The 17,669-nt window shown below is 40.6% G+C and overlaps 1 protein-coding gene across 2 annotated transcripts in view; it reads right to left on the reverse strand.

Moving 5' to 3' along the window:
- Positions 1 to 202: 202 nt before the first annotated feature.
- Positions 203 to 17,669, reverse strand: part of ZDHHC20 (zDHHC palmitoyltransferase 20) — a 53,150-nt gene continuing 35,683 nt past the window's right edge. Inside the window, exons 8-14 of one of the 2 annotated variants that reach the window (XM_077341682.1) lie at positions 15,336 to 15,371; positions 13,514 to 13,646; positions 12,260 to 12,386; positions 9,957 to 10,046; positions 8,101 to 8,216; positions 7,467 to 7,549; positions 203 to 6,001 (exon numbers count right to left, since the gene is read on the reverse strand). In XM_077341682.1, the coding sequence (XP_077197797.1) occupies positions 7,512 to 7,549; positions 8,101 to 8,216; positions 9,957 to 10,046; positions 12,260 to 12,386; positions 13,514 to 13,646; positions 15,336 to 15,371 (540 nt within the window). In that variant the 3' untranslated portion in view covers positions 203 to 6,001; positions 7,467 to 7,511. The remainder of the gene's footprint in view (positions 6,002 to 7,466; positions 7,550 to 8,100; positions 8,217 to 9,956; positions 10,047 to 12,259; positions 12,387 to 13,513; positions 13,647 to 15,335; positions 15,372 to 17,669) is intronic. The other variant, XM_077341683.1, reaches the window with a different exon arrangement.

Consider the following 17,669-nt stretch of genomic DNA (forward strand, 5'->3'; position numbering starts at 1 on the left):
CATTTCGGTAATGGTGATATTTCCTTCAACTGTCATGTTATTATTTATTCTGGTTAGGTTTGCAGACCACAAGATCTCAGTTTTTAAAAGTATTGCCTTTCATGATGTCCCCTTAACCTATGGTTCTCCATAATGCTGTTTCAGTTGACCTTAAAAAACTTTTTCCACTCCCACTCCTGAGAAATACACTGGAACTAGCAACTCATTTTCAAGGTATTTATTTAGTTTCTTTTGCATTCATTGTGTCATAATCCATGAATGTATCACCACTTTGGCAAAGAAGGGCTTAAAGATTATGCATTTTTCCCCTTGATCATGAGTTAGAATTAAGATATGAATGGAAGTCTGCACTCTGGTTTACAAAATATTCAACATGATCTAAAATTATTACATTGCTGGAAAACATACATGAAGATATTACAAGGTACAATTAAAAATATGAAAATTTCAGGCAAAGTAATCTGTATTTGTGTATTTATAAAAGCCCATTTAAAAAGTCACTGAAGTATTAAACTATTAATTGCAATGTTTTTTTGTGCATAGGAATATTCCTATAGGCAACGTAAAAAGATGTTATTCACATTATGTACCCTCTAGACTCACAATTTAAATCCGAATACTTGCAACTTTACTTAGTACAATTAGGATACTGATAAATAAAATACTCGTAGACACCTTATCAGAAATACAGTGCAACTTACTGCATCTGACATGTACACTGCTAAACACGCCGGTTGAAGCAATCCCAGAAATTAAACCAGGCATGTCCATTCTGTGGCCATGGAATTTACACTGGAGGAAATGATGGACCAGTACCAGTTTGCTACACATTCAATCCTGAACTATGGCCTTCCAAGTAAAGAGATTTAGGACTGAGGTAAAGGCTGCAATCCTTAAGCCACTTGAGATCAGTCTTGGTGTAATCTCAGCACTGTAACACAACATAAACCATATTAAATGTGTAGGCTGCTAGCTCTTTGGTGTCAAAATAAAGAAGATCCTGACAATGTCTTAACTTTACCAGATTACTGTACATTTATCTCACTGTTTGCTGAATGATTTAAAAGTCATCTTCAGTAATTTGGAAACCTGGCCAGATTCTTCTTACTGTTTAACAGGTTCAAGTAATATAATATCTGGGAAATAAATTGGACATCTAGATTGATACAGGGGTTGTACTGTTAGGTAGCTATGATTCAACGTCACTTAGTGTATTTTAGCTAGCAACTCATACACTGTCTTGATTGACTCCATATTTTGCACAGAAATGGAGTTTAACAATTCCTGTATGGAGGATTTTTAGAGGCATCCAGAAAATAGAAAGTGTACAACATGTTGTTTTCTAAATATATTGTACCATCCTCAAAGTTCTCTCTTGATTCTAGCCTTATTCACCAGAAAAAATGCTTTGAAGGTAAAGCATGGAAGTTAAGCCTGTAAACATGTATTTCAGTATAATAAAACTTTATACTCTACTCTTTGGTATCATTTACGGTGATGTAAAATGTCCATGCAATGGGATAGTATTTTGGATACCTTTTTTAAAAGTCCAGGGTTGACTGAATACAGTTTGGTAATTTCATTAATTGCTAATGGGATCTTTTCATAGTGGTTTAAGGACTGCAGAACAAACTAAAATATTAGACAGTGCGGTTTTCAATGATCCCAATGGGACTGAAAAGAGAGAAATGCATAATTCTGATAATCTGGACACCTAATATTCATAAAAGTGCATATGGGCCTTTAATCCTATGTACACATTACAAAGAAAACCCTGTTACCCACTCATTTTATTTGACCTGCATATATATCATACCATCAAAAAAAATTGCTGTAGTTGTCATATTGGCAAGCACAACTTATACATGTATAGTTCGTCTCCCAAGATTCATGTAGTCACATCCTATCCATTTGAAGCTGTTGAAGTACGAGGTTGAGGCACTCTTAAGGAGGGCAGAGCATGACAACTCCACCCTACTATGTATCAGAGGCCTTGATGGAGCAAGATGACACTGCAGGCCTTACAAGGGAACATTAGAAATCGGCAATAGTCTCATCACCTCTCAATTCTTACATGAACGAGAGAAGCACTTGCAAGTTGCTTATGTACCATTTAAGAGTTTTCCTCAGTGCACTTAAGCCAAAGCACTGGCTGTTCTGTGCAGGGAATGGGGTCAAATCCCAGTACCTGAGCAACAGGACAAATTGTTACTTTCAGCACTGAGTACAGTCAGCCCATTCACCAGTTATTTAAGACGAAAGAGTTAAACATCCCATACTGACAACTCTATCTTCAAAGCACCCCAGTGTCTAACTAGCTTTTTTAAAAAAAAATAAGGGCCTAATCATGGATATTTTGCATTCAGTCAGGTTTGACAAAAGGTCTGATAGATCACAAAGACAACATACCCTGTTTTAGCTCCTTTCATGGGTGAATTGTGAAAAAAAAATTATATTGTACATCATGCAAAAATGAACTCGTATAAATCTCCACATGCTGTTGGTTAAGGTTTTGGAGAGGGGGGTCAGATTTCCCTATTAGTCCCCATCTGCATCTTTAATTTGTAAGAACTTCATAAAATAATTACATACAGGATAATTTATATTGTCAGAATTTTGTCTTCCAAATTTAAACCCTATTTTACGTTACTGTCAATACCAAAGCAGCTTAGAGTACCATTTTAATTATTATTTTATAGTGCTTCAGACAGCTGCAGAATAGAGGGAACAGTGTACATCTCAAGATGGGCTAAGGTGCTGTGGTCACTACAAAGTCAGTATACAGCTTTGGGGGCATCACCACCACGTCACAGAACAGGATGTCTTGCAGGGAAAGGGGACTGGAATGCCATTGCTCTATGGGAAAGGAAAGACACTGCCTTCTGTATTTCATGCTCGTATTCTGGATGAATCAGTGGACCTAAACCACCCAACATCTGCTGAAGCTTCAGAACTGAATGTTGATCATGAACGAGAAGTAATTCAAGAATCGGTGTATATGCCCTTAAGCCAATTTACTGACTTCAGAGGACTATCAAAGCATATTGATTTTTATGCGGTTTAGGGAGGGGCTGTTAAGGGTCTTCCAGTTTTGCCAATCTGAAGGAAAAATGAAAATGTCAGGGTGGATCCAGCTGGAGAAACCTATAATGAAAGCAACTGGGAAAGGTGGTGAGCTCCCTTGTTTGCCGATACAGAGGGGCAGCTAGTCTGGGGTGAAAAAACACATGTAGTCTCAGGGCACTGCTTTTTAGGAAACAGCCTGTTTCAAAGCTGGCTCACCAAGACTTTGGCAGCATAAATGTGCCGCATGACGTTGACTACAACTTGCATTTGTAGATTGAGATGCAAAACAATTGTTCTTTGTTTACCCAGAGCACTTCCACATTAGCTTTTGATGATGTAAGACAAAGAATCAATTGGGAAGATCATTCTTACATGATTGTAAAGTTAGGTTTCAAGGCTGCTGAGCTGTTCTCTAAGATTGGCTTAAGGATGGCCAAGGAAAGCAATGAGGGTAGTAAAGGAAGACGCAGCTTACTTCAGAAGTCCATGTTGTCTTTCCTTCTGTTACAGAATATGACACTTGGATATGCACTCTCTGCAGACTAGTAATCTGCATTGCCTCATTTTTTACCTGGCTGAGGTGTTGCAGCTCATTAAATTCTATGAAGGTCCAACAAGAGCAGCCAGCTGAAACTTATCTCTATACCTCCCATTTTGTGGATACCATTCCATCATTGCAATGCCTTTCATTTTGGAATCGGTACAAACATTACAATTAAATCATAAAAGAAAGTCAACTTGTTTCTTTTCCAGTTTTATCTGAAGAACAAACAGCAAAGTATTGGGAAAAGGAAGCTAAAACTAAATAGCCAACATAACTAGCAACTCTGAAAGTGGCAGAGGGATGTCTCATAAGAAGACGGTCTTGATACGCGCCTAAATCTACAACTAAATCTACAACTATGACTTTCCAGGCAAGAATAATGTATACAACGTCCCATTGCCAATTTTGCCTGGTGAAAGGTAGACATGAATCTGATGACTTACATATTCTGAACTTGAAATCTGCATAGTCAACTCAAATGGAGTTGACTCAGGAGACTATAATGTAGCTGTGAACTTCCAACTGGACAGTAAGGCAGGTTTGTTTTTGTGTTTGCCTGTGCCCCTCCCTCTTCTTACCTTCTCTAGTGCACGAGAGCCTGACTTCCTGGCCTGACCAAGCTTCGATTTATTTGGGACATCAACAGTGCAGGAATCTCAAACTGAAACTGGTTTACTCCACGCAAATCCTGCTTTAACTGCAGCTTGTCCTGACATCTGAAGATAGTTTGTGAGTGAAACACAGATGGCTTGCTGTGAGCATGTTACATTCACATTTTAGTATGTGCATGAGTTTCCCATAGTTCTCCAAACACAGCTCACACCAGTTTGGAACTAAGCTTCCTTTCTTAATGGATGCCCTTTCCACACCTATGCTCTCTTGCGATCTTTAAGATCAGTCAAGATGCACCTTCATGGGGCAGGAACTAAGAGTGGTGATATGCAAGACAAGAATTCTCCACACTGCTCCTTCTGGTAAATCTGTGTGACTTTTCTATTTGGTTTGGCTTTTTGGTGGTGGGATTCAAAGAGATTAAATGACTTATTTTGTTGCATTTAAATTGATTTTTGTGCATTTTAAAAGTAATTCATAAGATGTATAGAATGCTCAAGACAGGATAGCTAGATAAATATCTACAAACGTATCTTCTCCCCACCATGCTTCTAATATCTCAGTGCCCTTAGTAAACTAATCATCATGATTACATTCCAGTTACATTATATTACTTGCTCAGATAAGGATTTGGGCCCAAGGACAGACTTTTGAATCAATGAGATTGTTGGAAAGACTCATGGCCTCTGACTCCTGGGAAACAAAGCTGCTGCATTCAAGTGTGAGATAATCCTTTTCACTTCCATATCCTTCCCTATCATCATATTTGAAAAATACTCTTGGGAAAGATCCTTTGTGGAATCCACATCTACATCAGATACTATAAACATGCTTCCTTTCTCATAAAGAAAGTTAACCATGTGGTCTCTGGACTTGGCCTGAAAGAAATCTAAGTACATGCTACAGATGGGATTTACATTAAAGGACTAACAGCCAGGAAGACAGAGTAAAAACATTCAAGTAAACATGCCTACACAGGGTTAGCGAATTACACTGACAGACTACACAGTGAAGAAATTAAAATATTGGATTAAAAAAAAAAAGAGAAATGAAAACCGAGGAAACTAATTCTCCAGACTGACAGTGGGCCTAAATTCTAAAAACAAACAAGCAACTGATTAACCTTGCTTGTTTGATTCTGTATTATATTGCAAAAATGGAAGTCTGAAGGAAGAGAACCTTAATATTGGAGTGGACTAAACAGCCAGGATCTTCAGTGGGCTAATTAGTGACACTTACCAGTTCCTCTCATTAGTTGATAATGGTGATGAAGAAAGTAAAACTGCACCATGCCACTAGTCCACCAGGTGGTGTTTGAATCACGCTTAGTTGTACTGTGCAGGTTTAATGGCCATATTCCATACTGGTATACTGGACATATTTCCCTCCCCCCTCCCTCTAGAGAACAGCTATGAAAATAACTTCTGCATAACACTGGCACAGCACCATTTTCCACATGATTTTTGCAGAATTAGTCCCCTCCATTGCAATGCAGCTGGAATGCATAGTTTCTGCATTTTGAGTCTTGCGCACCCTTTCAGGGCATTTCAGGATTTGGCCCTTTGGTAGCGGCTTGTCCGTGTTGCGAAATGCACATCAAGAATCTTAAGGCATCAGTCAAACTTCCCGCTCTGTAGTAGCGCTTATGAGCATCCGTTGTACACTGTACAAGGATTTTGTTTTTCATATCCTGTTAACATGCTTGCACTGTTCTATTGATATATCAGTGTCTTCCGTACAAAATTGAGTAATATCCAAGCACAAATGTATTGTAGAACCCTATTTGGAAAAAAAGTGAAAATTAAATTAATACTGGAGGAATATACAGAGAGACGGGAATGCAGACAAGTCCAAACTATCAACATTGCAGGCAAATCTAGGTACAAAGCATTCTGTGCCCAAGACAGGATAGCTAGATAAATATCTAAAAATGTATCTTCTCTCCACCATGCTTCTAATCATCATGATTACATTCAGTGCCTTAATCATCATGATTACATTCTAGTTATATTACATTACTTGCTCAGATAAGGATTTGGGCCTGTTGCCTATGTTAAAGGAAGGACTGCAGAAAATACTGAAGGATTCTTCTTTCTACCCACTCTGTCTGGCAAGTTAGAAATTGCAACAGAAGCTCATTTCTATCCAGATGGAAGCTGTCTATGTTCTGATTGTCATTTGAGAACAGTTTAATCTTGTCTTCTTGAATTTTCCTTCCTGCAGGCCACTGTGTACTGCTTTAAATCTTCTTATGTGACAGCTCTGTCGCTAATACTTGGTTTGTCAAGAGTGAATAAGAGTTCCCTCAAGGCAACCCGGAAACTGAGGCTGATAGTGGCTACATGTTAAGGAAGAAGCATTGTGCTCAGAGGTACTTCATGTGGAGCTCTAGAAGTAAAAAAAATTAACTCCATGTCTTAGTCCATGGTTAGTTTATGTGCATTACTAACCCTTGGTCTGGTATGACACGAATGAGCCTCAGGTAGCCTGCACATTCCTTTTTCTTCCTCCCAGTCCCATGCATGAATTCTTTCCCTTTTCAGAACTGGAAAACTATGGGCTGTACTTGGTGTTTGCAACATGATTGCACCGTGGTTTGCAATTCCGGTTCGAGGGGTTTGCTGGCTCAGATGCAATACCAAATTCTGGTGCAGTAAAACAGAAAGGGAGGGAGTGTAGTGTGTGAGGAGAAGAGGGATGAAGCCTATGGCTTATTCATCTAAGCCAGGGGTCCGCAACCTGAACAGGTGTGGTATGGAAGGGGCCTGGGCTGTCTTCTCCGCTCTTCACTACTCTTCTTTCTGGCCTACATGTGGCAACACCACCATAGTAGTAGTAAAGGCGGTGGAGGGAGCAAAACGAAGGCTAAGGGTGTGGGTAGTGATGTCACTTCTGGCGGCGTGGCAGGTGTGTGTGTGGCCAGCTGACATCACTTCTGGGGTCCTTGAAATCTGAAAAATTATTTCAGGGGATCCTCCATGGTCAAAAGGTTGAAAAAAAGCTGATCTAAGCCGAAGTATAGACTGGAAATAAATTTGAACTGCATTTTAGCCAGTCTAAGATGGGCATGGGACAATATCTGGACTGAAATATTCTTGCCCACCTCTAATGATTAGTCCTTTATAATTTTTATAATTATAAATATAAATCTACCCATTATATTTTTTTTTCACTGATCACAATTTTATTTGTTAGGCCATGATGAATTATTATTTCTAAGCAGAAATTATTTCATGTATCTTACCATTTTTTTTCCTCTTCTTATGAGGGCTGGCTATGGAACCCAAGATCAGCTTTCCAATGTAACTATAATATGCTTTTTAACATCTACACCAAAATACAGATGACAGTATAAGGCACAAGTTACATGACAAATGTGTGAAAACATTTGAATTTTTTGCTTACATTACTTTCTATAAGATTCTCTCCCCCCCCCCATCTAAAACGAAAGCTTTACAACAATTAGAAATAAAATCAGAACACTGGGTTGGATGCCACTACGTGATATTGGAAGAGAAGTTTTACTTAATGCAGTTCTGTAGGTGCAAGACCTACTGTAAGATCAAGTAGAGATTTTTTTCAGCTGGCCCGAGGCTGCTCCCTCTTGCTCAGATGTTTTTTGGGTTCTCTGCAAACCCCATTTAAACTCCTTTCAATGGGGATTGCGGAGCCGCAAAGTGATTTGGTTCATGAATAAACCTCTTGGCTTGATTTGCTTCCTAGTTTGGCCACAAACTGTGTTTTCCCAGTTCATGCCCATCTTTAGTGATTACTCTCATGCTTCTGCTTGTGCAAGAGTTCGTGCATGTTCTGTGAAATCCAGCTTGCTGCAGTCTTTGCTTGATGACAAATATTTTAATCTGTTAAACGTTCAATACCTGATTTCACATTTTCTTCTTCCGAGCTGACTTCTGGCCACTGGCTTTCATTGGCTAGCAGTCGATTCTGAGATTCACTGAGGGGTCTAGTGGGAAATGGCTGACTGGGGCCAGAGCTGGAAAACAGAAGTACCATCAGAGGTTGGGTTCTACCACACTAGTGGTTTGCCCTTCAAACCTGTCTTTAAATAAACAAACTAGAATTTAGAAGACAACTGCGTATCAAGCATTATTGATCATATTCCCAGTCTGTTTCATGGGAACACGTGTGAATTCCTGGAGAGAAACAGAAAGAAGGTGGAATAAATTAAGTAGCCAGAACAGGGAATTCGAATGATGGCCCATCTGATTTGGAGGGGTCAAGGGGGAGGAAGAAGGGGGAACAAATTGGTCTTAGAAAAATTAAACCATTTTAGTCAAGCATTTGCTTGAGGCCGACTGACCCAAAATATCTTCAGGTCCTGTCCCCCCCAGATGGAGAGGTCGAACCTACCAAGGAAGTGTCAAAGTTATTGTTGTTGAAATGTTGTTCTAGTTATTCTAGTTGGTATATTATTGTTATATTGATATTGTTCTATGTAAACGTTCTAAAATATTTTATGTAAACCACCCAGAGCTATAGAGAAGGGCGGTATAAAAATCTAAACAAAAAAACACACAAATAAATATACACAGGATATTCTTAATTTAACTTCTGTTGTAGATCTGATCAAAGATACAAGCAGTGGCAAATTTCTTTTTCATTCTCTTTTCTGTACAAAATACCTTCTATAAGTGTTTCTCAGAGGAGCCTAGTGCCAATGGGCAGGAGAACAAAGTTCTCAGGAGGTTATCATGCATTTTATTTTTTTAAATTCAATCTCTGAAAGATGGGAGGGGGCCATGGCTCAGTGGCAGAGCCTCTGCTTTGCATGCAGAACATCCCATGTTCAATCTGCGGTAAAAGAATCAAGTTTAGGTAATTTGAAAAGACCTGGGGAATTGTTCTAGTTCCATTAAGCTCCTCTGGGAGCACATTCCACCAGGTGGGGGCCAGGGCAGAGAAAGCTCTGGCCCTGGTTGAGGTCAAGCAAGCTTCCTTGGGGCCAGGGACCACCAGCCAGTTGGAGGTGACAGAGCGTAGAGCTCTTTTGGGGGGGTGTCAGGCAAAGACGCGGCCCCTCAGGTACACTGGGCCCAGACTACATGATTAAATCTTAAATCTCTTCCAGAATTTGACTGGTAGCCTGAGTATGACTAGTAACCAGAACAGTTGTTGAAGAATGGGCCGAATGTGGGACCTCCATGGTGTTGTTGTGGCTCAGCTCATAAACTCCGGATGGCAGAAGAAATAACATTTTGCGCCCAGCTAAGGTACTGGCTTTTCTTCTGCAGCAGAAGTATGGAAGAGTCTTCAACAGCTTCAAAGACTAGCACCCTAGATTCTCTTAAAAGCTTGAATAAGCCAGTGTATTTAATGCTGATTGGCTGCTTAATGCTCATCTTGGAGTGCTTCTTGAGGAGATGAACTACAGTTATTGCAGCAGTTAAGATTGGCTAACATTGTTCCCTGACAGCTTCCCCGAACTCTTGTCAACAAAAAGGCAACTACTCGAGTAGACAAGAACCACGTTATGCTGAGAAAGCCTGTGTGCTGCTGTGGTTAGAATACCCTGGAAACTTGCTGAGTGGCCAGGGGCAGTCACACACTCTCCAATTAACCTACCTCAAAGGGCTATTGTGAGGAATGAGAAGTAAAGGAGCTTGGTGGGAATGTGACTATTGTGGCCTGCTTTTGCTACGAAGCTTAGAGCGGACAAAAATTTTTTTCTCTGCTTCACTGAGACAAATTAAAACAAGAACCAAATTAAAAATACCTTTTGGCAGGCTCATTTTGGCTTGAGACAGTAAGTTGCTCTGGATCCATATTCACTAAGCGTGTTGGGAAATTACTGCCATCTCCTAAACTGCATGATGAAATAAACACGAAACAGTTAATATATAATTAATATACTGATTATTAAAACACTAATGAATACACTAGGTTTTAAAAGACCTGAGTGCTTTGAGAGAAGAAAAAAAAACCCTAACACATTCAGTTGGATGGATTAGTGCATGTAAATAGCATATTGCCATGTAGGTATTGCATAAAAGGAGAATACCGGCTGATATTAAACAATAAATTTTTGCAACACTGAAGGATGCACTGCAAATATAAAAAGAAACGGCACATTTTAACAATATCTAATTTGCACACCATGACGACAAAGATTCTAGAAGCTATACACATTATTTTGCCTTGGCAACACAATCATTGTTCACTTAGACATGGAAAATTGAGTCTCGCCCTAAAAGATTTTGACAGATGTTATAATGAGTAGTAAACCTGGAGCTGGGTGATGTTGTGTTTCAAACCTTTAAAATATCTGTAGTGCAGGCATTTGCAGTTTTTATCAATTAACTGCACGTATACTGTTAAGATCCAAAGTTGTGTTTCTCTTGATATTTCTAGAGCATGGGTGGTTTTTAAAACTATTGCTATTCAGTTAATGCCCTTGCAATGAAATTACACCTGATTACGTGAAGACTTTATGTAGTATAATCCAACGTGGTCAACTTTTGAATAACTCTGGTTGGCTGATGTATGGAACTGGATGCTGGACTAGATGGATCACTAGTTTGATCTAGAAGGACACCTATTGTGCATTTTTAAAGCAATGTTTAAAAGCAAAGTCTCACTATATCGATCCCCACAAAGTCTGTACAGTATACAGCCTTAAACTCCAAAAGAGGGATCTGCCATTAAGAAAACTTATTGAAATGTTGCCACAAAGTTGCAACACTCTAGATCGACCATTCTCAAGGCTTTTTTGGCCACAGTCCTTTAGGAGCTCTTCCAGGTTTCAGGGCACCCTGCAGTAGGCTGGCCACTTGTGCAATGAGCTAGGCTTAAAAAGTTCTAAGGCTAGGAGTGAAATAACTATACTCGACATATCTTATCTGATATATATGCAAGACAGATTTCTAGAGTGTTCAACCAAGAGAAGCGTATTCATTAATTTTTTTCCCTTAAATGCATTAAGCACACACAAAGGAATGGATTACATTATTTCTTTTTCTTTCCCTTGATGAACACTGAACTTTCTAGTGATTAATAACATCATACCTGAGGGTATTTCATGGATTCAGTTACTGAGTCCACTCCAAACCCTTTGAACTCCTCGCATTTTTCAGTCTGTGACCCCCTTCAAATATGCCAGAGCCCCCCCCCCACCAGATGCCATGTGGCTCTTGTTGAGAACTGTTGATTTAGACTTGTGTGTTGTGTGAATTTTATGCCCTCTCAAGAATACAAGCCTGCTCAGTGGCAGATCATCTATTGTATGCAAAAGATCCTCAGCACCTCCATGTAAATAGTAGGCGATGTGATACCTGGATGAGCCACTCCCAGTCACAGGAGACAAAAATAAGTGCCGTTTAAGGCAGGTTCATATGTTCACATGAGGAATTATAAGTAAAAACAGGATGCAACAGGAAGTAGGGTCTGCATAAGCGATAATTAAAATATGTCTAAGAATTCTGAAGCAGAGTAAAAGTCCTATACCAAAAAATATAACCTACATATTATCTGATCCACTATGTGTAGGAGCAATGTTTTAAGAAAACAGCCCTGTATTCATGTAGATGGGAAAACGTTTAATTTAGCATCCAGCAAGATTAGTATTTGGAGAATACACAATTTAAAATTAGAAGATTACAAAATTTCATGGAGCATATATTTCCTCTCCTAACTCTGTTTAGAGAGCCTCTTGTGGCGCAGAGTGGTAAGGCAGCAGACATGCAGTCTGAAAGGTCTGCCCATGAGGCTGGGAGTTCAATCCCAGCAGCCGGCTCAAGGTTGACTCAGCCTCCCATCCTTCCGAGGTCAGTAAAATGTGTACCCAGCTTGCTGGGGGGTAAACGGTCATGACTGGGGAAGGCACTGGCAAACCACCCCGTCTTGAGTCTGCCTTGAAAACGCTAGAGGGCGTCACCCCAAGGGTCAGACATGACTCGGTGCTTGCACAGGGGATACCTTTACCTTTTACCTTTAACTCTGTTTAGACTTAGTTGTAAAACTCTAGATTTTACTCTTTCAACATTTTTGAAGCAGAAAAAAATAGAATTTAAACAAGAATACCTTGTAAAAACAGGCAACAACCAATACTTTTTCTCATCTCCAAAAACTTCTCTCAGATTTTTACTGTACCCAAGAGAGAAGCCATTTTTGTCCGGTCCATTTCGAAACATGGGTGCACGGAAAGCTTCTGTACCACACACAAACACACAGAAAGGAAACACGAGTTAAGGAAGTGGTAAGAAATGGGTGGTGAAAGAGAAAAGCAGACATCTCTTCTGTAATAGATTAGCAAGGCCAGGCATTGTAGGACCACCAGCAGGCCATGCATGAGACAATCTCAAACAATTCCTTCTGTTAGAAAGAGCTGGTTCTTATATGCTGCTGTTCTGTACCCAAAGGAGTCTCAACAAGCAGCTTATACTCGCCTTCCCTTTCCTCTCCCCACAACAGACACCCTGTGGGGTGGGTGAGGCTGAGAGAGCCCTGATATCACTGCTCGGTCAGAACAGTTTTATCAGTGCCGTGGTGAGCTCTAGGCAATCCAGCTCGTTGCATGTGGGGGAGCGCGGAATCAAACCCGACTCACCTGATTAGAAGTCCGCACTCCTAACCACTACACCAAGCTGGCTCTCTACCCTGGCCCCAATACCAGATGCTTATTCAACAATGATTTCTTAAACAATCTGTACATACTCAGAAACAAACTATGGCTGAACATTCTGCGGTTTGATTAAGGGAGCAAGTTCCTCTTTAGTTCCCACAGTGTTGCTAACCTCAAACCACTTTCAACAGCTGAAGGTGCAGGAGAACCCGGTTCTGGTGATCCGGTGGGGCTTTGATGTAAGAGGAAACAGCTTGTTTTCTTATTTTAAAAACTTTTAAAAATCTAGATGTTAATGTGGCAGATTGGGAACTCATTCTGCCAATGGCGAGGGGAAGAAAGAGAGAATATATACACACATTTTGTACATTGTAAGGTATTATTGTAGGAGCAAGTGAGCAGCCTTACATTGCATATAACTTTATGCACAGTCTATTTACACATTCAGATACAATTAATTTAAAATCTTTCAAAATAATGGGAACACTGGTTTACACACTAGGAGGCCTCTGAAAATAATAGGTAAAAACTAGCTAATCCCAGCTGTTACTAGGTATATATTTGTTTATTAGACAGACCAATTAACAGTCAGTTATTACCAGTGGAAAATGCAGAGGAAATCTACAAGGACTTTAAAAGGTAGGCCTTATTTAAAATCACTACTTAGAGACCACCAAATTACAGTTAACATCTGCTTCCAAGTATTTACTGACCTATTGTTGATCTGTTTTTGCCAACCAGCCAGCAGTGGTAGCTAAAAAGTGACAGTATGCTGATGAAAAACATAGCAGCCACAAAGAAAAGGAAGAGGACGTGGAATTTTGCTCGTGTGTCTAGCAATTCATTCTGGGAAGCAGAAGAGGAGAAAAAATTAATCTCTTAAAAAAATCAACTTTCTGTTCAACAACTACTTCCCTATAAAGCTTCTTCCTCTGAATGAAACCAAATATCATTCTGTTTGAATTGCTATATATTTAGCACTTAGAAATTTCTTATTTTAATCACATGTGACCAACATTGTTAGTCAGTTTAATGTTTCCTGTGAAAGCATAACCATAAAAAGAAATCATATCCTTTGTTAAAAGAAACCTGAAATCTGTGAGTAGTACAGAAAGAAAAAAACAGCAACCCTTTTTCTAAAATCCAAAAGCACAAGAATGTCAGATACACATATTTCCAGAGAATGTAATTAATATGTACAGTGCACCATTGAGATTTATTAGCATAATAAATAGTGTTAATAGAAAAGCAGATAAAGTCATGGAGAATAGCTCCAGCTGTAGCTATTTCTAACAATTTTCAGTGTATAATTTTCACTGTCACAGGCAAGACAAATACTCTCTGTGTCTAAGGACAGCCTGAATGGCCAATGTTAAGCTAGATGGTTTGCTGGTCTGACCCAAAATGAAAATTAATTCCTAGAAGTAAGGAAACCCCAAGAAACTAGAGAGGCACAGATGGGGAACAGAGCACTTTTTATTCTTTTATTCTTTAGCTTCTTCCCCTACCCCACCCCGATAATTATAAATGGATCATTAGAAGGGGAAATGAATAAAATAGAAACTGAATCAAACCTAAATTACTTCAGTGGCAAAGGAAGGGGTCAGTTGTCTTCCACCCGAAGACTGATCATTGGGGAAAGGGATTTGGACACAGAGGAGACACCAGCAAAGTATGTTGTCACAGCCCAATTCCTCCCTCTCCCTTGTAGTCATTTCCCACACAGGAGAACTGAGCTCCAGGAATCAGCTGGGCAAAAGAGCCTTGGAGAGACCAGTACTTCATCCCAAATTCTTTTGTCTACAGTTTGCAAAGAATATTTTTAAAACTCCTAAGTTGGTATTTTGGTATTGCATAGGTATATTGCAAAACTTTAAGAAGAGCAAATCAACGACAATTCATTTTTTATGTGTTCTGTATAGAGTTATTTCAAGAGAGATAAAATATATGGAAAGATTACATATATATTTAGGAAAACAGGATTTTTAAATACAGTCACTTAACAAAGCAACCTCTGAAAGATGTTCTCAAACAAAAAAATAAATCACTTTTTCAGTCACAGATTTCATTTATATATTTTATTTTATTTATACCCCCACTTTTCTCTTGAATGGAGACCCAAGGTGTCTTACAACATTCTCCCTCCTCCTTATTATCCTCACAACAACTCTGTAAGGTAGGTTAGGCTGAGAGTGCGTGACTGGCCCAAGGTCACCCAGCAAGCTTCCATGGCAAGTGTGAAAATTCGAACCTGGGTCTCACAGTTCCGAGTCCAACACTTTGACCACACTGGATCACTGTTTCATTTTACCTTAATTTAGCCAGTATGTTTATCACCGCTGGCTTCTTCCCTAGCCTCCCAACGCTAAACTTCAAATAAATAATGAGATCTCATTTCCCCATATATTACAGATGAAGGGTTATAAATTTCCTTTTATTATGATCACCTTGTGACACACTTTGGGAAATAAATGTACAAAATAAAGCACACTAGAACAGACTTCATCTCAAATTGCATCAATACTAGATTTTTACCTTGGGACAATTCTCAGCAGATTTCCTGCGGCAAAGCTTTGTGCAAATAAAGACAATTTATTAAACAGCTATATCCCTTCAACGCTGATGTTCAGAAACAGTAAAAATGTTGTTAGAAAATCAATGGCTTGTGTGTGCACAAGGTAAGGAAACGTGCAGCATTCCAATGGCAAGGAGGTTTATTCTGCATTCACTCAATGAACATGTAAAGGTGATCTTGTGCTTGCACAATGAAGTTGAAGTAAAGGGTCATTAATTTTAATGGCGAGGACTCAGGACACGCCATTAAAATGAAGAGATTGCTCTCTCTAATTTACAATATTAGAAGACCTGTTAAAGCCAACAATCTGTTGAATGCAAAATTAAGAGGACCCCAAAGGTCTATAAGAATGCTAGTTTTATTCCGAATTTGTTATCTAGCTATAAATTACAGTATATTGAAGGCACAGAAGGGAATGTTCGGGTGAGTGATGCTATGCTGCAGCTAGTTGTTGCTGAATGTTGAGCTTTATGTATAAAATACTGACCCAAATTGCTCACTGGAGAATGAGATGCCACAAAATTCCGGTTGCATCACCTCATGCTTTACAGAGTAGCTTTGTGTGTATTTTAATGAACGACAAATCATGATTTTCAGAAACGCTTAACTTTCAGAAATCATACAAAGTATTTCAGTACTTTTTTCCTTTTTTCAAAGGGATCACTGAACATGTTTCTGATAGGCAGAATTAAGCCTACGTAGTCTTCTCTGCCCCGGACTGGATAGCCTGATCTCAAAGGATTTGAGAAGCTAAGGGGCATCAGCTGTGGTTAGTACTTGGATGGGAGACAAAGTATGGGTTGCTATGCAGAGGCAGGCAATAACAAACCACCTCTGATCAAGATCTTGATTTACAGAATTCTCTAAATTCTCAGAGTCTTGGTACAGTCTCATTTCTTTTTCCCCTTTAGCTGGTGGCTGCTCTCAGCACTATCTCTTCTAGAGCAGTGGTCCCCAACCCCCAGTCAGGAGACCGGAACCAGTCTGTGGATCAGTCAGTACCGGGCCGCAACTCCTCCTCATCCTCCTCCCTGGCTGCTGCCTCGGTGGCTGCCTCGCCACTCGGCCATTGGCTCACCTTTGGTGCTCTCCAGTGGCCGCCATGGCTGGGGCTCCCCCTCGGCGTGGCACTGTGCATTTGCTGCTGGCAGCACCTCCCAGCGGGCAGTGGGAAGTCAGGGGCACCAGCAGGAAAGCAGGGGCTTAGGCAGCAGCGGTGACGTCCCTTGGCAAAAGACTACCCTCCCCTCCCGGGCCTCAGTAAAATTGTCAAGCGTTGACTGGTCCCCGGTGATAAAAAGGTTGGGGACCACTGTTCTAGAGCAGTGGTCCCCAACCTCCGGTCCGGGGACTGGTCCGTGGATCAATCCATATCGGGCCACGGCTCCTCCTCATCCTCCTCCCCAGCCGCTGCCTCGGGGGCTGCCCTGCCACTCTGCCGCCAGCTCACCTTTGGTGCTCTCCAGCGGCCGCCATGGTTGGGGCTCCCCCTCAGCATGGCACTGCGCAGCTGCTGCTGGCAGCACCCCCCAGTGGGCTGCGGGAAGTCATGGGCGTCGGTGGGAAAATAAGTGGAGCAGGGGCTCAGGCGGCGGCGATATCGTTTGGCAAAAGCCAACCCCCTCCCCCCCGGGCCTCAGTAAAATTGTCAAGCGTTGACCGGTCCCCAGTGATAAAAAGGTTCGGGACCACTGTTCTAGAGGATCTAGTTTTTTCAATGACAGCGAATGAAGGGTAATTTACAAAGTCTGCATATTCCTGCATACTCTGGGAGACCACTGTGCAGTTTTCATTAGGAATGGACACGAACTGGGCTCATGAGTTTGAGCCAGTTCGGAGCTTGGGAAATGGCGTTTCCTGAACATTTTCCTGATCTTTGGTCAGTTTGGTTTGACTGTTTGGGGCCAGCCATTTAAACCTAACAGTAGATCATTGCAGGGTCTGCCACTCTGCTGTCAGATTTAAACAACCAGATGGCACCTTTTTAACCCTTTGGTTTTGCTTCCCCCTTTGAAGGGAATTGAGGAAAACCAAAAGGTTAAATGGCATGCAGCCTTTTAAACACAACAGCTCAGTCAGTCTGCAGTGGAATTGTTAGGTTTAACTAGCTGCAAGCCACTTATCCTTTGACTTTGCTTCCCCCCATGATAGACTGACTCAGCTGTTAGGAAGGGAAATCCCTTCCAGGGCTGTCCCTCACCTCCTTTCTCACCACAGACAGAAGTGGAGAACTGAACTTGCAGGACCAGTTCTGACCTTTTGGGGTCAGTTCAGTTCAGGGTTGGGTTTGTAGG

The sequence above is a fragment of the Paroedura picta genome, chromosome 6 (genome assembly GCF_049243985.1).
Source record: "Paroedura picta isolate Pp20150507F chromosome 6, Ppicta_v3.0, whole genome shotgun sequence".
NCBI lineage: Eukaryota > Metazoa > Chordata > Lepidosauria > Squamata > Gekkonidae > Paroedura > Paroedura picta.